General features: G+C 34.8%; 1 protein-coding gene across 1 annotated transcript; it reads right to left on the bottom strand.

Annotated features, from left to right (window-relative positions):
- Window positions 1–1110: 1110 nt before the first annotated feature.
- On the bottom strand, window positions 1111–7041 carry LOC108479564 (E3 ubiquitin protein ligase RIN2-like). Its single transcript, XM_017782244.2, has 13 exons — window positions 6843–7041; window positions 5883–6304; window positions 5589–5666; window positions 5085–5171; window positions 4860–4981; window positions 4462–4558; window positions 4231–4333; window positions 3526–3683; window positions 3282–3419; window positions 3138–3205; window positions 2817–3047; window positions 1829–2210; window positions 1111–1682 (listed from the first exon to the last, which is right to left on the bottom strand). The coding sequence occupies exons 2-13, from the start codon at window positions 6120–6122 to the stop codon at window positions 1626–1628; spliced, it is 1761 nt and encodes a 586-aa protein (XP_017637733.1). The 5' UTR covers window positions 6123–6304; window positions 6843–7041; the 3' UTR covers window positions 1111–1625.
- Window positions 7042–23178: the final 16137 nt, after the last annotated feature.

Raw genomic sequence — 23178 nt, 5'->3', positions numbered from 1 at the left:
CTGATCAACTCAGAAGCCGCCTCGCCCTCATCATTGAAGCACGACCCCGTGCAAGAACAGGCCGGACCCTTTTCAACATGGCCGGATGGTGGAGATCGGAAGCTGTCCCAATCCCGAAAAGCGGCTTCCAGTTCAAGCAACCTTTTGGCGATAGGTTGCAAGTGGAAAGGCTTTTTTGGGCGACAAGCGATTTCGGCAGACAAAAGATTGTTCAAAAACAGGAAGCGTTGTTGGATGTCTTGGGAGAAGCGGTGGTGATGGGGAGTATCGAGTGGAAGAGAATTCACTTGCTTCAGTTGGGATTCAAGTTCTTTCAGTTTCTTCTGCAAAATTGTGTATCTCTTCGTCATGTTTGCGGCTGTATGGTTATGTTGTTGCAATGAACACCGAGGAAATGAAGGATCAAGCGAAAGGGTTTGGGGTTAGTTATATTTTTGGTGTTCATGGGATGCGTCGTTTACATGGACGAGAAGTTAAAAAGACTTCGGTGGCTGTTAACGATACCAAACGAAACAAAAACGAGAAAAACCCTATTCAAGTATACCAACCATGTTATGGGTTGGTTCTGTCAAAAAAAATCATGTTATGGGTGGAAAATTTTTATAACAAATATATTTATAAAAATTTTAAAAATTAAAAACAAACGAGAGTTTGCTCAAAATTGCTAAAATTTATGATGTTCCAATTTTAACATGTGTTTTAAATTAATTTTTATATAAAATACGAAAAGACAAACATTCTCTAAATAATACGAGTAAAATGTCTCATTATCTACGCGGGACAAGATCACTGTAATGCCGGTGATGAGAACTTTTAGCACAAAGATTTTGATCTCATGTGTAAATACCGTGGGTACATTCTCAATACAGTTTTTTCACTACTGTGTTAATTTATTCTGGTTTAAAACCCAATTACTAATTTGGTCATACTTTATATAATAATTAATCTAATTACTAATTTGATCATACTTACAATTGTAATACTTGATTTTTAAATTCATATGTTTAGAGAAAACTAGTCAAATTTTATTTAGAAGTGCAAGACAAAAGAATAGCAGCTACTTAAAATTGAAAATATATAATTTATACAGTCGGACTGACCATATAGTCATTTCTTTTAAGAAATTTATTATAGTCGAAAAAAGAGATTGAAATAAAATCCAATTAAATTTCAGTGAATGAAGGGAAGAAATGTGAATAGTTACATAATAATACTACAAGGGGAAGGGGAAGGGGAAGGATAAGGATTTCAGTTTGAGTGGTGGCAGATGTACCATTTACCAGCAGGGAATAGATCTACACACTCCTATCACCCGTCTCTCCTGCTCTGGCTAGAAATGGCAAGCAGTGACCACCAATATTTAACTTAGCACTTAGCAGCTTTATTTTTCACACCAAAACAACATTACCTATTATATATATCTTTTCACCCTTCTCTTTTGCCATAATACCATCTGATTCTCGGCAAAACTTGCCTTTTTATGTATATACAGAAAGAACCATCCTTCTTCAATAAATTTGTAGCAAGACATAAAACGTTATAAGAGGAAACAATCATCTGTTTTAATTAAACACCTTTGCCTACTGAACTCGACCCCAATGTGTCCAACAAAATTCCATGCATCCTCACATTTGGAGAAGATTATTCACAGTAACTGTAACAGAATTTGTTCTCTGCAAGTCCTGCAAATTCCATTCGTTGTGTATTGAAAATCAAAGAAATTTGTTTTTCATTTTCTCAAAAGGAAGGGAAATAAACCAGCAAAAGAAAAACAATTTAAAGCTGTGTATTGAAAATCTTGATATACTGTAGTAAATCCTAACAATACCTGAAAAATCACCTCATCCGGGACATGTGGCAAAACCTCCCGTACAGTCTCAGCCATGGCAAGTATATTTGCTACACCCTCATTTGCAGTGCGCGAAGCACTCCTAATATGTAAACTACCAGTATTTGTGGGAAACCTTCCTCCAACATTTGGAGGAACAGATGAAGCAGATGCAGCAGCCTGAGATGGGTTCATGGGCCAAAGGCTCCAAGCAGTATCTTCTAGAGCAGTTTGGGCATAAGTTTCTCCAACAGATGCAAGGTGCCTCATCATCATATGAACTCTCCCAAGTCCAACTGATCTGGTATCGGTAGAAGGACCGGCTCCATCAACATTCTGGTTTGGCCAAGAATGCAACCATTCAGAATCCAGTCCTGCACTCCTGCAAAGAGCAAATGATATGTATATATGATAATATGAGCACACTGAACAACAATAATTAGTACAACAATTTGCAATTATAAATAGCTGAATGACTTATTGGTTTGCGATAAAATCAGAATAAATTATGAAGGCATCTGAAACTTATAAACTCTTTTCTCTTGTCTACACCAACAGAAGAAATAATGCACACGATCCCATTTAGTCCTTTCCACAAACTGGAGGAACCTTTCTCTTTCAGGAACCCTCCATATCATTCCGTCAAACCTAGCTGACCATGAACCATTATTTGTTACCCAACATAAAACAGGAATTCCGTTGATAATCAAGGATAGTAAATGTTTCCCATCTCAATATGGACTTAATTAAGTGATTGTTCAAATAGAAGGTACAGCACACAGCTATTTCCCACAAGCTAGGACACCACCTTTCATATCCTCACTAACAAAGGGTGAACTAATAAACGTCAAGGTTATAATCAAGACATTAAGTGTAAATGTTTCATATTATATTACTAGCTTCTCAATTAAATGATTGTTCAAATGAAAAGGTATAATCAGCTTTTATTCCAAGCCAAGCTAGGAAGTATAATTTGAAGGAACCAAACCTCCAAGGGCTGCCTTCTACTGCATTCTGCATTTGATTTGGGAATACTCCGGCAGGTAGGGCATGACCAGGCATATTTGGCCGATTTAATCCAGAATTTATCTGACGGGCCAACTGCTCATCACTTAAAGCTTCTGCAGTGCGAGAATTTGCCTCATTTTCACTTCTTCCAAGGAAAAGTGGCTTTCTACAAGTGGGACATGAGTAAACTTCATTTAAGCCTTGGTCCAACCTGCCATGGTACATTAATATCCAGCATTAGGTTCTGCCACACACACTAGCAAATACACAAACCAAGTTTCATAATATCATATAGCCATACCAGGATCTCAAGCATGCAAGATGAAAAAGGTGATTACAGTGAAGCTTTTTAGCCTTGGCCATAGGTTCCTGAGCTTTGTGAGGTTAGTTAGACCTTCAAAAATAAGTAAAAACTGAAAAAGGCACAATAAAAACCAAAGCATACCCGACATATTGCACATTCATCATCATATGCTCGTATCTCTTCGGATGTTGCATCAGGTAGTGCTCCATGAAGAGCCCCAAATGCCATTCTCAATTTAATAAATCCCTTTACACGCTTCACAATTGCACTTAGCAAAGCCTGATAAAAAAATTATTGAGTTAGTGAATAAAAGTAATGTTCATTGAGATGCCAAATTATAGATGTAACAAGCTGCAGAATAACCTAAAGAAACAGAAATATTTACACGTATATTCAAGAAAAGAACTGCATCCACAAGATGGAATGCCATGCCATGGAGCCACCAAATAAGAACATAATGCCCAAGTGCCATTAACAGTGTTGCCATGTCAAGGAAGAAACCTAAATTGCGAATAAGAATGCCCTTCCATTCCCAAAATGAACCTGCAGTCATGTGCAATTGTTAAAAGAAAAGAAGTGGAGGCAGATAGAGCAGAGAACAAATAGAAAAAAATAACAAGATAGAAGCTTGTCTTTTCAGCCATATGACCAAATAAGAAACAACCATTCTAAAAGAAGAAAAAGTTGCAGAGTAAAGGAATGCAAAGAACTTATGAGTTACTGAGGAAAGAAACTCGTGAAACAGTGAAATAATCTTCAAGCTTAGAAATTTTAGCAATTATAAAGAACCAAAAGATACGAACGTTCCTATCTGAAAGACTTGGATATTGGATCAGGCTCAGACACATAAGAAAGAAAGATGCCTTTTCAATTTATTCATACGATCTTACTCTCAGACAGGCTAAAATAGTTTAAATGAGGATGAGGATGAAGATAATGATGATGAGATGATAAAATCCCTTTGATTTGCAGCTTAAAACAAGACTTTACAAGGCATGACCTTCTCAATTAAAGAACCACTGAAAACACCCAGCCAACCTATCTAGAAACTAAATAATCACATTCATGCATCAAATGAAAAAGTAAATACCAGCAGCCGATAAATCAAAGAGTTTTGCTCTTTGGCAATCTGCACTGTTCCCCACTGAATGGAGCAATATTTCAAGCAGCTGAAACCCATGAACCAGTATAGCCTACAGACAATAGTAGATAGAACAGACTACCTCATCAAACCATGATCCAATAACTATCACAGAATAATAGTGTTACAGAACATCCAGATTGAACATTTATCAGAAAAAGAAGCATTCAAAAAGGATACCTGCACAGTCTCAAAAGCAATACTCAGAGGTTCAAAAAACAACAGCAAAAACATGGATGAATTCACTTGTTTGTATAACATAAGGCTCAGCCATATCCTGAAATACAGCCACAAAGTAACTTAAAATAATTAAGATGTTAAAAGTTGAATTGCCTGCTTGAAATGAGGAATTGCTAAAGCAGGATTTCAAAAAAGAGGTACACTACTTCCATCAGTCACTACATTTGAAAGGATATCCAGAAAGTAATAAAATCCATAAATCATATATTTACTGGTAGAAGCTAGGTAAGCTGCTTAGAGAAAATTGTTTTGTAGTACACTGCTTGCAAATTCAAAAGAAAGGGTTTTTGTGGAAATTTTTCCTAATTCAAAAAAAAGGGTAAGAAATAGAGCAATACCAAAATATATTGAAAGTGAGGGCAAACAGAAACACAGAAAAGACTCGAAAGTATGCCCATGGTGTAGCAGAAGGAGACGCATTCAAACGCTCAAATCTATCCCTGGCCAAAGCTTGAAACATCTGCGTCATTTGCTCAACAAAATGTTAGGATGCACAAAATGCAATTCAATTTCTTCCAATGTGGGCTAAAAACAATACTTCCATCACAAATTACATAATATACCTTTAGACAACATATAACAATCAACCAAATTGACCAGAGACCTGCTTGGAATACTGTTGGTGGAATTACTAATGGTAGAAAGGTCCCCTGTTTCAAAAATCATCAACTAATATCAGCACTAGTGAAGAAGGGAAAAAAAAAAAAAGAACATGAACCTCAACAAGAAAATAACCTTGGAAACATGTCAAGATAACTTAAGAATAAAATGATCAGAAATGCATAGCAATTTCAAACCTGACTTGTTTTCACCATAAGAGGCAACGTATGCCATCTGACACAAGATATTTAGCTGTTTTTGTTTTTATTTTTTGCTAAGCAATATATTTAGCTCAAGTACTTAATTCAGTGCTACCTATACAGTAGTACCCCTTGTTCTCTACAAATGCAAAACCCGTACTCAAAAGAAAACTTGGGGATGGTGTAGTTACTTCCTGGATATATTCCAGGAAGAAGTGGAAGGTTTCTACAAGCAAACAAACTGTTTAAATCATTTAAAACATTTACCTTGTAGATAACATAGTTGATAAGACGTTCTACTAACTTCCGAGTTTCTAAGGGGTATAAGTCACCAAAAAATACAGTCTGCACAGCAAAAAAGAAACCACAATAATGGGACAAGGTTCTGTAAAAATAAAACAGAACAAATTTACATCAACAGTCAATAGTCATTAATATATATAATTTTATATATACGCAAACTTCATTTAACCTGCCTTTTTAATCATAGCATGGAATTTATCTCATTGTAAAGTCAAATTTTCAAATACCTTAAGGCTCGTGGAAAAAGAGAAAACTGACCTTTAGAGAAAGGATGAGTAGAATAAATACATTGAGCACAAAATTTGCCAGCAGAACCAAGGAGGCATAAGAACCTAAAAGAAGCTCAAGTGCACGGTCGACATTTTCCGTATGAATGAAATTCTCGCTAATTAACCCATCATTCTGAAGTTTATCAAGTGAAAATTCTGCCCAAACTTGAAGACCTATGAAGCTTAAAGCTGTGGACGCTGCTGAGATTGCCAAGTAGCTCACAGCCATCGGAAAAAAACACAAATTTTCCACCAAAAACGAACTTCCAAATTTTCATTAGAGCTAAATGATCATCACTAATCACAGGTAATAATAACAATTTTCGGATAATAAAAGTAGCTCAGGCTTCAAAACTGGCACGTTCAATGATAAAAATTGAACAACTGCAGTTATTTCGCAATCATAAGAACCTGAAAATCAAGCCCAAAAATAAACAGCATCAAAAATACCAGCATGGCAGCATTTAGAAGAAGAAGAAGAAGAAGAAGTATTAGCAGTTAATAAATTTATTGATGTTATTCATTCAGCTTTTAAATAATCACGTCCTTTTTCAGATCTAATTAATCGGTTTCTATGAGATATAACAGACAGGGATTGATTAAAAAAACAGCCACCAATAAAATGTAAAACACCAATGGAATCCACAATAAGCATAATCATATTGAACGATTTAATTATAGAAGGAATTCAAGCAGAATTTGAAAGCATTCAACAACTACAAAGAACAATAGAAGTTAAACCCTAAGACGAAAATTTCAAAACATTGAAGAAAAAATAAAATCAGGAAATTGAACGGAAATGTTAAAAAAAAAACATTTAGGGAATTGGAGATATAGAAAAAAGGAGGGCAGATGAATTCATGGATTCGTCATGCTAAATTTAATAATTCTGGAATAACTTTTTTAAGTAATAGAGAAAAGAGAAAAAAAGATCGAAAGAATCAAAAACCTGATTCGATCTCATCTGAGGAGATGAAAAGGAAGTTGTCACGAGTCGGTGGAGGTGTCTACAAATATTCACCGGCAATTGCATGCTCTTCTTTTTTTTTTCCCCCTTTTTTTTAATAAAGAAATTAGAAGAAAAAAATTGATAAAATAATATTTATAGTAGATAGAAAAAAGGGTATCCAGGCAGGCGGGGTCTGTTTGATTTTGCGGGGAAGCGAAAGCTATATCCTAAAATACTCAATTTTAAAAATTAAAAGGGTTAACTATAAAATAATTATTTATATTTAATTAAATTTACGTTTTAATCATTAATATCTAATTTAATTAATATTTAATCATTAACATAATTAATTTATAACATTTTAATTATTAAAATATTAATCGACATTAAAATTATTACAAAGATTAGACATAACACAAATTATACTGTTAAGTGCTAATATGATTTTCACGTTATCTCCATTTAACCCTTAAAATAATATATATTAATATTAATATAACGGGCTCTACCACTTTATTAATTTTTTTCTCTTCCCCTTTTACCCCTTTTTCATTTTTCTTTTCTTTCCTTATTTCTCTGTAACTTAAATGCAAACCCCAAACCCAGAATCTATTAACTCCAACGTCGGGTCACCGAGTCGGCCGTCATCACGGTGGTCAGTGGAGCCCAAACTTCACCCTCTAAACTCGTTTTCTCATGCTCTTTTTGAATATGTCTTCCATTTCATCAAAATCATCATGGATTTTCCTAGATATAAAATAAACATAGCGGCTTAACTTCCAGCCACTATGTCGTCGTCAACCGTTAGATTGGCTTGTTTTTATGGTAAGTTGCTCCTTTTGTTCGGCTCGTCCCTTCCACCATCCGGATTGGAAGATAAATGCTCGGAGCACCATGCAAGGTAGATTTAAGATAAGTCTCCTATTTCTTTCTTTCTTTCTTTTTTTTAACTTTATTTTGCTTCTTTTTTTATCCTTTCATTGATTTGCGGGTCATTTTTTGAATAAAGGGGTTTATCCTTTATATTTCTTTTTCAATTTGATTGCATTTATTAATTTTACAGGTTATACAAGTAATTGGTTTTGGGGTTGGTAATGGGGATTGGTTCTATAAAATGATTTACAGTGGTGGTGAGAATAGTTGAAGTGGGGCTTGGTGATAGGTGAGCTAAAATGGTGAAGGTGGTGGTGAGAAAGCTTAGATTTTAGGGTCTAAGTGGAGTTTTTTTGAGGGCTGATTGTAAGTGGTGGAATGGTTCTAACAGATGAGAGTAGCTTAGGTTGATGATGGTTGTCGAGGGTTCGAGAGAGAGCTAAGGAAAAGGTGATGGTGAGAGAGGTGAACCGTGGTGAGATGGCTTGGGGTGGTATGATGGTGGTCGGTAGAGATGGTTGATCTTTGGGAGCTTTGTGGAGAAAGCATTGAATAAGAAAAAATAAATAAAAAAAGTAATATAAAAAAGTGAAAAAGGTTAAAAAATTTTAAAAGAAGTGTTTAGATTATGAGGACGTGACATGGAAGTCACGTAGTATTTAACGATGTTATTTTATGCCACATCATACTTCTGTAACACCTCTAATGTCAAATAACATCTCACTAATCAAAATATTATAAATAGAAAACGTTAATGATTAAATCGTAACAAGTTAAATATAAATGATCAAAATATAAATTTAAATAAAATTATTTTTAAATTTATCTAAAATAAAATGTCTATTTTATTTACTTACCTCATCAAATATTAATATTTTAAAAGTTAAAATGTGCTCTAAATCTTTATATTTTTATACATTTAAAATTTAGTCCATCAACTTCAATTTTACAGAATTTAGTCATTTTACCTTTTAATTTTAAAATAAAAGTTTCAATTTTAAAATTTATGCTTATTACAAATTTTTTGTTACATGGTTATCAAATAATTTTTTTAATTTTAAAATATCACACCAACTAATTTGATAAAAAGAATTTAAGGTGTCATTAATAATTAAATTTAAATTTTAAAATCTAAATAATATATCAAATAAAATTTTTAAAAATAAAAATATAAGAATTAAATTTTAATTTAAAAATCTGTAAAAACTTTGAAACATATTTTTATCCTATTTAAACATTGTTATTATTATTTTGAAGGATATTATAATAAGATGGATCTTTTCATAAAAGGGCATGGGGCGGTTACAAGTTACAACACTAATTGGAAGGGCAAATCCCAATTTGGGCACCTTTAGCAATGCAGTTGGCAAACCCGTTACGGTCCTAGCAAACATACCGAAAACAACAATACTACTCATTCAACAATATCATTTCTCACTCCACTCAATCTCACCAGTTTTTTTTTTAATATTAATTTTATTATAAGTTTTTCGTTTTATATAATATCTAAAATTATTTATAGCTATTATCTAACATTTAAATAGGAGAATAATATGTTTTAATACACTCAAACTCATGTCATCTTATTCTATTAATAATATCGATATCAATCTAACTAATGTTCAATCTAACCTCACCAATTTTTATATATCTTAGACAAATAGAGGATGGAGGTCTTCGTTTCTCAATATAAGGATCACCGATTTGTCATTGCTATTTTTTAACAAGCATATAATCAAAGCCTTAAAAGTCAAGGCTTTTGACACTTGCACTTATCAGTTCGTTGATTTTATCCACCAGACTTTAATAATCTCTTGCCATTTCCCAAGAAGTATTGCAACAAATCTTAATCGAAATTAGCATGGGTTTAGTCCCTCGCTTCAAAACCACATGGTGTTTAAATGTTTTCTATTGTTTCATAATCATCATATTGTATTTAAGTTACGACCATTAATTAATATAAAAAACATGATTTATTAACAGAAAATCATAATAATATTTTTTTAATGTTGCAATACTTTCTAAGATGTGAGACCGTTACAAAATATAACCTAATGAATTTTGAGGTAGGTTAGTGACCTTAACATAAGTCCCCACTCTCTAAAAAAAAGTTATGATTCATGGAAGGAAAATGTGTAGAAATTTAGAAAAGATGAGGCTGATAGCTTTGTTTGTTTTTTTTTTTCTTGTTTTAGCTTAGGTTTTTTTTAGGGTTTTTACATTTTCTTTTGATATCTCTTGTATTTCTTCAAATATTTTGTCACTAACTTTTTCTAAATTTCAATTTTAATACATGTTAATAAATTTAGTCTTCGAATTTATTCATTTTATCATCTTAGTTTTGCTTTAAAACAATAGCACTGTAATATTTATACATTTTATTAATTTAGTTTTAATCATAAAAATTTATCTAAATATAGAAAATGTATAAAAATTAAAAAATAAAATTATATATATAAACACTTAAGGTTGAAATATATATTTACAAAATTATCAAAATTAAAATATGAAACTTTAGAAAACAAAATTAAAATACTAAACTTTAGAAAACTAACACTAAAGATTAATGTGTAACATTAAAATTTTAGAAAGCATCTCGTTATGTTTATCCGAATCTGGAGGTGAGTGCTAAAGTAAATATGTTGTAACACCCCAAACTCGGCCCAGACGTTATGACCGGATCCGACATGCCACATCGAAGCGTTCAAAACATTTTATATTGTTGGTCTAGAAAAACTTACTTAGTGTTTTAAAAGATAATTTCATTATAGGTTAAAGTGAATGGAAGTCATGCACCGGTAGGAAACCAAAAAGAGGTGGTGAGTCCATCGGATCGCTTATACCAAGCTCCTTCGGATCCAATCCTAGACATGCATACCGCCATTGCCACACCTTAACGTCATGGATATTTCTAGAAACCGATTTGATTAAGTCATTTTAGGAAAAGTGATTAATTTTGGAAAATACTTTCATTGCGGAAGCTTTGCTTGTTGTCGTGTTATTTTGAAATCAATTGTTGTTTTTGAAAACGCGCCTAAAGCTATCCAATTTCAACAGTTAAAATAAGTAATACCTATCTTAGTAATACATATTAAAACCATCAAAAATAATTAAGCGGCCTTATTTCATTTAAAACCCAAAACTTCAAACGTAAATAAAAGGATGTCCAGTTCACGGAAGAAAATCAAACTTTCGAACGGTGGCCACTCAATTTCCTCACGACTCCAAGCCCACTATGGTTGGGGATTTCTGCGTTGATGAAAATAAAAGGGTGAGTTTGGGAAACTCAATGTGTAAGGAAAACCCATTCAAAGCCCAAGTCACTCAAGCCTATTGGGCCTAAGCCCATTCAGTAATATTGTAACACCCTAACCCGTATCCGCCGCCGTAATGTGGTTTGAGCATTACTACCATTTACGATCACTAAAAAAATTTAAATACTTACCGATTCAATGCATCATATAAATAAATATATTACCATTCAATCAACTGCTTGACAGTTGTATAAGCATCAAACAAAGAACATTGTTAGTATACTTGCACATATCTCATATAAATTCAACATCGATATATCTATTTTCTCGACATATCGCACTTGAGTTTAATAATAGTCTCAATTACATAATTTCCTTGTATCAACATATCAAAGATAATCATATATGTACATGTCATGAAACATATCATGCTCTTACCGCTTTCTTCATAAGCATATATCATTCATTTCATTATATCAATATTTCATGCTCCATCATTTCCATATATTTTATGTATATTTATTCCGTAATAGCTTATATCAAACTTAACATAAATTATATTTCATGTACTTGTACTTATTTCGCTTATCTATCTTCATAATTATTTCATATAACCATTCGTCACCGATACATATTACCGAATATCAATTGTTCAACAGATGCTAGAGCGTCTCCCATCCACGGTCTTATTTATCTTTGACATGATGCCATAGTGTCTTTCAACTATGGTCTTACTCATTTTCGTCATGTTGCCATGGTATCTTTCAACCATGGTCTTGTTCATTTCATATCACGTTGCCATGGTATCTTTCAACCATGGTCTTACACATTTCATATCAGTTGCCATGGTATCTTTCAACCATGGTCTTACACATTTTATATTAGGTTGCCATGGTATCTTTCAACCATGGTCTTACACTCAAAGTTGCCATGGTATCTTTCAACCATGGTCTTACACATTTCATATCGAGAGCACACTCCATGAACCTCATCCTTGCAGCGGGATTACCACCAAAGCTAAATCCTCAATATAAACTCATAGAGTATTGTCGGGATTACCACCCGTGCTAAATCCTCGCAATGACAATTACTCTAATGAGCTTGGATCCGAATTACCAGTCCAGCTAAATTGAGACCCTAATTCGGATTACCCGTCCGGCTAAATCCATTTTACACATATTCTTCGGAGGGCTATATCAGATAGGATCACCCGTCCGGATAGATCCTTTTACCGCCAATTCCTTTTCGAGATCCATCGAATTTTCCTTTCATTCAACCGGATTTCTTCCCATTTTATCAAATATATCAATGTTTTATAAATTTTCATACAATGAACATTCAAATCATATTCACATCAATAACATACAATCTCAAGCATTTCGAATATAATTCAAGTTACACGAACTTACCTCATTGATTGCTCGTGTTTATTATTTCATTATTCGATATATTTTTTTCCATGATCAAGTCTCGTATTTGTGTCGTCCGGATCTTTATAAATAAATTTGATCATCATTTTCATTCATTTCATATTCTAATACATTTAATTAATGCTCTAGGCAAAATTACCATTTTGCCCCTAAACTTTTAATTAATGAGGATTTCATCCTTAGAGACAGGAAAGTAAAATTCTTGCAATTTAATCCTTATTTCCAACTATTATTCTCATATATAATGATAACAGTCCATGAATTCTATAAAATATCAAAATTTTCCATAATTTCAACACTTTTCAATTTAATCCCTAAAACATGTTTTCCCCCGATCTTGAACTAAATTGATAATTTCGTTAAATTTTTGTAATTTAAATAATAAAATAATCTATTTCATGCAATTTAGTCATTTCTGACATTTTTACAAAATTGCCCATAAAATTTTACTTTTATTCAATTTAGTCCCTGAGCCTAAAACATGCAAATTAGCCATGCTAGATGAATATTCATACATATTTTCCTCCTCCTTCTCTCCATTCCACATCCTTAATTTATATAACATACAACAAGTAACATTATCAATAATTTTACTATTTACTTATATGTACATTCAAAACTGTCCATTTGCGTCATAGTCACTGAATTATTTATATATTAAGCTACAGAACTCGAAATTAAGATCCATCAATTTTTCTTGAAACTAGACTCACATGTAATCTTATCATAAAATTTTCAGAATTTTTGGTTTAGCCAATTAGTACAGTTTATTCATTAAAGTCACCCCTGTTCTGCTATCTGACAGTTCTAACCCTTCTTCACTAAAAATTAGTTATCTCCTTTTACAGAATTCAAATGATGTTCTAGTTTGTTTCTAATAAAACTAGACTCATTCAGGATTCTATAAATATAAATTTAAGCCTCTAATTATTTTTCTTCATTTTTTTATTATTTTTCAAAGTCTGAACAGGGGAACCCGAATTCATTCTAACCTTGTCTCACAAAATTCATTATATATCAAAATTTACAAATTCATTGCTTACACTATTTCTTCTATGAGAAACTAGACTCATTAAGATTTAATTCCATATTTTTTTCATCTTCTAATTCAATTTATAAAATTTATGGTGATTTTTCAAAGTTAGACTACTGCTGCTGTCCATAACTGTTTTAGTGCAAGATATTAATTACCATGTTATAACACCCTTATTTTCTTTTTCTACACCATTTCTCATCACTTTCTCTTATTTTCTCTTCACTAACATATCAAGAACATAGGACCTTATGTAATAAAACTCTACTATAACATTATTTCCATGATTTATCAACAATAACAAACTTAAAAACATATTGAAATCTTGATGTACTTACCTTATTCTCTTGATACCAATCTTTAACTTGATTTTCTCTCTCCTCCAGCTTCTATTTCTTGAATCCAACTTGATATTCTAACTCCCCATGTTCTCCTTAACATTTTTCTCTCTTGGTAGCTATGGAAATTCATTTGATTTTTGGGTGAAAATGGTGAATTTTTGGTAAAAGGACCAAATTGTAAAGAAAGTAAAACTTTCTTTCTTCCTCTCTTTCTCTCACGTTAGTTTGCATGGAAAGGAAAGATGATGATAATTCTTCATCTTTCTTTCCTTATATACTAAATAAATAATAATAAAATAATATTAAATATCTCATAAAATATTAATAAAATAATATTTATCTAATTAATTAATTTAAAATATCATTAACATAATCATTACATTCTAGAATTCTCTCTCTTACTAATTGACCATTTTGCCCTTCATGATCTTTTAGAATTCCATCCTTGAGTCATCATTTAATTTGGTAAAATTGCAATTTAGTCCCTCATAGTTCTTCACTTATTCAATTTGGTCCTAATTCATCCATTTTCCTTAGTTTCTAGATCATTCTACCCTTAAAATATTTACACTATTGGTCCTTCAAATTTTTCATATTTACACTTTAACCCTTTAAGTCTTGAGTATTTACTCTTAGGCAACAAAACTTTTCTAACTTTTACAATTTAGTCCTTTCCGAATCAAGATATCATAATTTACTTCCCAATGTTGCCATAACTCAAAACTTCCCTTTTATCACTTTATTTCCTTATTTTATTATATCAAGGATAATATATTACTGTAAAGATTTTCGTAGGTATTACAACAATTAGTCTTGGACCGAGCCCTTTTCAGATTATAATAAATTGGGCCTTAGCCTTTATTCAGATAATGATATGGCCCATAGGCCCATTTCAAAATACATGCAACATCAATAACATATGCAAGCCCATTTGGGAGACTACTCAACCCACCAACCACTACACTCCACCCGCATCAAATTTCTATATTCCATGTGGGAATAGCTCAACCCACTCAAATTTAACACTCCACATTCTTGGCCTTTGCCGCTCGCTTATCAAAGAATTGAGGCAAAGCCTCCAAGACGTGGACAAGCCACTTTCAGTACTTCCTCCGTCAATATCCTAATCCCATGCATCGATAATAACAACATGGCATGCAATAAATAACAACAATCAAACATGCATTTAGGTCAATTTAACCACGGGGTATTTTAATTTATCTATTAGGGTAAACGTAAATTTTCCACTTTTAAAGGTATTTCAGTAATTTATCTATTTTAGGGTTTTCATGCATATTCCTACTTTTCACGTACTAATGTAATCACGTCATCGGGGTTCTTACTGAATTGGGTCATTGGCCCATCATTCCAATTTTGGCCCATTAAGCCCAAAAATATCGAGGGCACGTAAATCATGCACTTTGCAGTCCAAATTTTGCAGCTTACCAAAACATTAATCGATTCACCTCACGAGCATTCGCACACTTTTCGCAAATCTACAAAATATCGATTTTCGCATTTCGCTTTTCGACTTTTGCCGATCCAAACTAAGAAAGAGGTGTTAGTTACACACCTGTTTGCGACGATATGCTGACGAGATCCACACACGAACTGCCTACAATTAGATTACTAACACGTTAATATAACTATTCAAATACAAACTACGTATTTATCCTTTACAATATTCGACCAACCACACCTACAGATCATAGTAAGCTTATAAGAAATCAATAAGCAACTCATTAACAAATTTTTGTCAATGTTTACCATATAATCATAATCTCACTGCAAGCTGTCTTCCTAAACAACAGACACTAAATCATTTATAACTGGAGCTACGAAACTCCAAATCAAGTGCCGTTAATTTTACCTGAAAATAGACTCATATATCTTCTATCCATAAAACTTTCAGAATTTTTGGTTTAGCCAATCAATACCAGATTTTTCTTAAAGTTTCCCATGTTCACTTTTTGACTAATCTGACCACTCTTCATTACGAATCAAATTTCTCATTGTACAGAATTCAAAATATGTTCTCGTTTATTTCATTTGAAACTAGACTCAACAAGCTTTAATTACATAATTTATTCAGCTTCTAATTCATCTCTCACAATTTATGGTGATTTTTCAAAGTCACGTTACTGCTGCTGTCCCAAGCAGATTTATTACCAAATTCACTCTTTCACACCTAACTTGCATGCTTGTTATTTAAACATGTATATCACCAATCAATCATCACATATCTATGATTTTACTTAAGTATAATCTCCATTTCATCATTTTAAAGCACAACATGTTAGCCAATTTTTCCCCTTAGCATCTAAGGCACATGCATGCTCATTTGTTTGGCTCAACTTCACCTATCTTCCATTTTTCATCAAAAGAACATGAAACAACAATCATTTCCTTCATTTTAATTCATGACTAAATGCTCACAACACAACTTAAAATCAAAATATGCTTCAAGAGTTAAGGTAGAATCAAGAAGAACTTATGAACCTCAAAATAGAAGCAAGGTACCAAGAACTTACCTTCAATTTTCCTCCTCCTAGTGATCGAATACTCAAGAGTTTTCTCCTCTCCTTTCTCTTCTCTAACTTTCAGTATGATGAACAAAGATGGACAAAACTTTGTTCTTTTCACTTCTTTTTCTTTTAATAAATTTTCATATTTCATCCATTTAATTCTTTAATACAAAAGACATGAAATTCCCATCATGGAACATTTACCTAACCCATTATTATGAAATATTTACCTAACCCATTATCATGGAACATTTACCTAACCCATTATTAATTTGTATCAATTTGTACCATAAATTATGGATATCAAGTGCACATTTTGTCTACAACAACATGATGGCTGGCCACTTCATGTAAAATGGGAGGTTTGTCATGCAAATCCTCCTATTTTGCACTCCTATTTATTTGGCCACTTCAATTTAGCCTATAACATTTTCAAACATTTTCACATAGGTTCTATTTCATAATTTCACCCCCTTTTTCTTATGGAACAAAAATTAACTAAAATTGCCGGGTTCTATCTTAAGCTTGGGCCTTCTAGAGGCCCACTAACATAATTAAACTTGTGCTAACATTCACAGAATTCCCAAAACTTGTGGCGTTACAACTCTACCCTCCTTAAAGAAATTTTGTCCTCGAAATTTACCTGATCCAACTAGTTGAGGGTATTGTTGACGCATAGTCTCTTCTGATTCCTAAGTAACTTCTTCCCTTCCATGATTGCGCCAAAGCACTTTCACTAACGGGATAGATTTCCTTCTGAGAACCTTAACATCTCGAGCCAATATTTGCACAGGCTCCTCCTCAAAGGTCAAATCAGTCTGAACTTCAATTTCGTGAATCGCGGGACATGAGCGGGTCGAATGATAACGCCTTAACATGGAGACGTGAAAAACATCGTGAATCCTGTCTAACTTTGGAGGCAATTCCAACTGATAAGCCACTGGGCCTACTCGCTTCAAAACCCGATAAGGCCCAATGAACCGCGGACTCAACTTGTCCTTCTTACTGAACCTTAATATCTTCTTCCAAGGAGAAACCTTTAAGAAGACCATATCACCTACTGAGTATTCAATCTCCTTACTCTTCAAATCTGTATACGACTTTTGCCTATCAGATGCTTCTTTTAATCGGTCCCTAATTATTCTGACCTTATCCTCAGTATCAGCTACCAACTCTGGTCTAAGAACTTGTTGCTCTCCTAGTTCAGTCCAACAACTAGGTGTACGACACCTTCGTCCATACAGTGATTCATATGGTGCCATTCGAATACTCGCCTGGTAACTGTTATTGTATGCAAATTCTGCCAACGGCAAGTAATCCTCCCAACTACCTTGAAAGTCAATCACGCATCTCCTCAACATGTCCTCCAGAATCTGAATAATCCTTTCCGATTGACCATTAGTCTGGGGATGGAAAGCCGTACTAAAATTCAATCACGTCCCCAACGCCTCATGCAACCTTTGCCAAAACCGATATGTAAATCAGGGATCCTGATCAGAAATAATTGAAACTGGGACTCCATGAAGTCGTACAATCTCCGCCACATACAGCTTGGCTAACTTTTGAAGTGAAAAGTCAGTACGAACAGGTATGTAATAGGCCGATTTGGTCAACCTATCCACAATCACCCACACCGAGTCCTTCTTTGATGGTGTCAAGGGCAGCCAACTCACAAAGCCCATGGTTACCCTCTCCCACTTCCAAAGTGGTATCTTCACCGACTGTAACAGTTCAGAAGGTAATTGATGCTCAGCTTTCACTTGTTGGCATGTCAGACATTTTCCTACAAACTCACATTTACTTCGCTAAGTTTAGGCCACCAAGACAATTCTCGCAAGTCGTGATACAACTTATTCCCTCCAGGATGCATGGCACATAGTCCCCCATGAGCTTCCTTCAATATTGTCTGCCTTAAATTAGAGTCCCTCGGAACACAAATTCTTCCTCAGAAACACAGAACTCCATCACCATTTAAACCGAACTTAGAAGTTTCCCCTTCCTTAACTTGTTAAAAACGAGCAACCAAAGACTCATCTTCCAACTGTTTTTCCTTAATTTGGTCCACCCAGGTTGGCCTTACTTGCAATTCAAACAACAAACTGCCATCATCATGCAGACTCAAACGAGCAAACATTGCTCTCAGATCAGATACGGTTCTACGACTTAAAGCATCGGCTACCACATTAGCCTTGCCTGGATGATACTCGATTAAACAGTCATAATCCTTAAGCAACTCAATCCATCTCCTTTGCCTAAGGTTCAGCTCCTTCTGAGTCAATAAATACTTAAGACTCTTATGATTAGTGTATATAATACACCTTTCTCTGTACAAGTAATGTCTCCAAATCTTAAGTGCGAATATCACTGCTGCCAACTCCAAATCATGAGTTGGATAGTTCCCCTCATGAGGCTTAAGCTATCGTGATGCATATGCAACCACCTTACCCTCTTCCATTAACACGCAGGCCAAACCCACGTGTGATGCGTCACTATACACACTAAAATCCTTCCTAGACTCCGGCTAAATCAACACAGGTGCTTCAGTCAGAACTTTCTTCAACTTCTCAAAAGCTTCTTGCTGCTTCTCAGTCCATACAAATGGTACTACTTTCCTTATGAGTTTTGTCAGAGGTGCTGCCATCATAGAAAAACCTTCCACAAACCTTCTGTAGTATTCTGCTAACCCTAGGAGACTTCGAATTTTCAACACCATCCTAGGTGGCTTCTACTCCAAAATTGCTTCAATCTTTCGAGGGTCCACCTTAATCCCTTCGGCAGAGACCGCATCTCTTAAGAAGGTTACCTCCCTCAATCAAAGTTCAGACTTGCTGAACTTCGTAAAGAGTTCCTTCTCCCTTAACACTTACAGCACTATACGGAGATGCTCATCATGTTTCGCTTCAGTTTCAGAATATACCAGGATATCGTTAATAAAGACGACTACGAACTGATCAAAAAAATGGTTGGAACACACGATTCATCAAATCTATAAATGCTGCAGGAGCGTTCGTCAGTCCAAATGGCATAACTAGAAACTCGTAATGACCATACCGAGTCCTAAATGCCGTCTTATGGATATCTGCCTCCTTGACTCTTAACTAATGATATCCAGATCGAAGGTCGATCTTGGAAAATACAGAAGCTCCTCTAAGCTGGTCGAACAGATCGTCAATCATTGGCAGTGGATACTTATTCTTAATCGTTAGTTTGTTCAACTGGAGATAATCAATGCACATCCGCATCGTACCATCCTTTTTCTTCATGAATAGTACCGGTGCTCCCCATGGAGACACGCTTGGCCTAATGAATCCCCTATTCAACAACTCTTGAATTTAAGCCTTTAACTTCACTAACTCTTTCGGTGCCATCCTATACGGTGCGATAGACACAAGCGCCGTTCCATGCAACAAATCTATTCCAAACTCAACTTGGAAGCTCCTCCAGAAAAATATCTTGGAACTCCTTTACGGTCCTAACCTTATCCACTGTCAGTCCCTCCTCTTTCGATTGACTTACAAATGCCAAATAGACCTCACAATCTTTCCGAATCCACTTCTCGGCTCTTAAAGCCGACACCACATTGGACAAATAATCCCCTTCGCTCACCTATCACTATAACCTCCTCATCCTTTGTGGTCCTTAACACCATTCGTTTAGCAGCACAATCCAGGGTCGCCTTATGCTTAACAAGCCAGTCCATTCCCAAAATGAGATCAAACTCTCCAAACGGTAACTCCATCAGATCTCCAGGGAAAATCTTACCTTGAGTTTCTAAGGGTACATCCCTATACAGTTTGTCTACCCTAACCGAGTGACCCAAAGGACTTAGTACAGATACCTCACTCACAATCTCCTCAGAGTAGTCCAAGTTGTCCATAATCCGTTCTGTGGCCTCCAACCAATATTTCGCCACATTCGGGGCTATATCAGACACGCCCCTAAAGATCTCCGCTCCGTTAGCCCGAAGTCATTTAGAAATAGATCCCCGAACTCCATTGCCCGTACTTGCCCCGGTAACCCTTTTCAGAACACGAAGCATTGCCTGTGACAAGGCATCATCCTCGGCACCGCGGTCATGAGACTCTACCTCTGTTGTCAGTGGTACTGGTGCATCCACCGTCGGCATATGTCTCGAAGACGAATATCTCGCTCGAGCACTTCCTCGACTCTATCCACGGCCTATTGTACTCATATCGTATTATTTTGATTACAAATTTTTATGCATCAATTAATATTCTAGTGTTTATTACAGATGTTTTATGAATCAGATAGTAGTTCAGAGTTTGTTTTCGCAGAATCAAAGTCTAGCTACAGTTTCAGTCTCTTATCAGATTTTCCTATGGTTTTAGTATCATCCTATCTAGAGTATCCTAATAGGGTTTCAGTACAGATAAATAAGTCAGAAAAATATTCAGAAGAGTTCAGAGTAATACTTACAGGCTTGGGCCGGAGATTTGGAATGTTACCTTTTAAAGATCTAAATTTTGAAAATCGCGTTTTTCGCAATCTTTATAATTTTTTTTTGTTTTTGAAATTTTTTTTTTAAACCCATTCCACAGCCGAGTTGTTGCAACCTAGGCTCTGATACCACTAAATGTAACACCCCAAACTCGGCCCAGACGTTATGATCGGATCCGACATGCCACATCGAAGCATTCAAAACATTTTATATTGTTGGTCTAAAAAAACTTACTTAGTGTTTTAAAAGATAATTTCATTATAGTTTAAAGTGAATGGAAGCTGTGCACCAGGTAGGAAACCGGAAAAGAGGTGGTGAGTCCATCGGACTGCTTAAGTACCAAGCTCCCTTCGGATCCAATCCTAGACATGCATACCGCCATTGCCACACCTTAACGTCATGGATATTTCTAGGAAACTGATTTGATTAAGTCATTTTTAGGAAAAGTGATTAATTTTGGAAAATACTTTCATTGCGGAAGCTTTGCTTGTTGTCGTGTTATTTTGAAATCAATTGTTGTTTTTGAAAACGCGCCCTAAAGCTATCCAATTTCAACAGTTAAAATATGTAATACATATTTTAGTAATACATATTAAAACCATCAAAAATAATTAAGCGGCCTTATTACATTTAAAAACCCAAAACTTCAAACGTAAATAAAAGGATGTCTAGTTCACCAGAAGAAAATCAAACTTTCAGAACGGGTGGCCACTCCAAATTCCCTCACAGCTCCAAGCCCACTATGGTTGGGGATTTCCTGCGTTGATGAAAATAAAAGGGGCGAGTTTGGGGAAACTCAGTGTGTAAGGAAAACCTATTCAAAGCCCAAGTCAACTCAAGCCTATTGGGCCTAAGCCCATTCAGGTAACAGTGATACTGGACTAGAGCCCTTTTCAGATTACAATAAACTGGGCCTTAGCCTCTTATTCAGATAACAGTATGACCCATATGCCCATTTCAAAATACATGCAACATCAATAACATATGCAAGCCCATTTGAGGAGACTACTCAACCCACCAACCACTACACTCCACCCGTACCAGCCCTACACTCCATGTGGGGAATAGCTCAACCCACCTAGCCCAACACTCACGATTCTTGACCTTTGTCGCTCGCTTAACATAGAATTGAGGCAAAGCTTCCAGTACGTGGACAAGCCACTTTCAGTACTTCCCCGTCAATATCCCAATCCCATGCATCAGATAATAACATGGCATGCAGTAAATAACAATAGTCAAACATACATTTAGGTCAATTTAACCCTAGGGGTATTTCGGTAATTTATTTACTAGGGGTAAAACTGTAAATTTTCTATTTTTAAAGGTATTTCAGTAATTTATCTATTTTAGGGTTTTTCATGCATATTCCTACTTTTCACGTACTAACAGAATCACGTACCGAGGGTTCTTATCGAATTGGGTCCGTTGGCCCATCTTTCCAATTTTGGCCCATTAAACCCAAAAATATCGAGGGCACAGAAATCATGCACTTTACAGTCCAATTTTTGCAGCTTACCAAAAACATTAATCGATTCACCTCACGAGCATTCGCACACTCACAAATCTACAAAATATCAGTTTTCGGCATTTCGGCTTTTCAACTTTTGCCGATCCAGACTAAGAAAGAGGGTGTTAGTTACACACCTGTTTGCGACGGTATGCTGACGAGATCCACACACGAACTGCCTACAATTGGATTACTAACACGTTAATCTAACTATTCAAATACAAACTACGTATTAATCTCTTACAATATTCGGCCAACCACACCTACAGATCATAGTAAGCTTATAAGAAATCAATAAACAACTCATTAACAAATTTTTTTCAATGTTTACCACATAATCATAATCTCACTGCAAGCTGTCTTCCTGAACAACAGTCACTAAATCATTTATAACTGGAGCTACGAAACTCCAAATCAAGTGCCGTTAATTTTACCTGAAAATAGACTCATATATCTTCTACCCATAAAATTTTCAGAATTTTTGGTTTAGACAATCAATACAAGATTTTTCTTAAAGTTTCTCATGTTTCACTGTTTGACTAATCTGACCACTCTTCATTACGAATCAAATTTCTCATTGTACAGAATTCAAAATATGTTCTCGTTTATTTCATTTGAAACTAGACTCAACAAGATTTAATTACATAATTTATTCAGCTTCTAATTCATCTCTCACAATTTATGGTGATTTTCCAAAGTCACGTTACTGCTGCTGTCCCAAGCAGATTTATTACCAAATTCACTCTTTCACACCTAACTTGCATGCTTGTTATTTAAACATGTATATCACCAATCAATCATCACATATCTATGATTTTACTTAAGTATAATCTCCATTTCATCATTTTAAAGCACAACATGTTAGCCGATTTTTCCCCTTAGCATCTAAGGCACATGCATGCTCATTTGTTTGG

This window comes from Gossypium arboreum, chromosome 12 (genome assembly GCF_025698485.1).
Source record: "Gossypium arboreum isolate Shixiya-1 chromosome 12, ASM2569848v2, whole genome shotgun sequence".
Classification (NCBI taxonomy): Eukaryota; Viridiplantae; Streptophyta; class Magnoliopsida; order Malvales; family Malvaceae; genus Gossypium; species Gossypium arboreum.
The sequence above is the reverse complement of the archived record's forward strand: the minus strand, read 5'-3'. Positions and strand labels throughout refer to the sequence as shown.

What these genes read in the sequence shown, in the direction of transcription:
- LOC108479564 (XM_017782244.2), bottom strand. Translation starts at nt 6,122, where the DNA reads ATGGCTGTGAGCTACTTGGCAATCTCAGCAGCGTCCACAGCTTTAAGC. An exon ending in TACTCATCCTTTCTCTAAAG is followed by an intron (nt 5,667 to 5,882) that starts GTCAGTTTTCTC and finishes TTTGCTGTGCAG; the next exon opens with ACTGTATTTTTTGGTGACTT. An exon ending in TTGTTATATGTTGTCTAAAG is followed by an intron (nt 4,982 to 5,084) that starts GTATATTATGTA and finishes CAAATGACGCAG; the next exon opens with ATGTTTCAAGCTTTGGCCAG.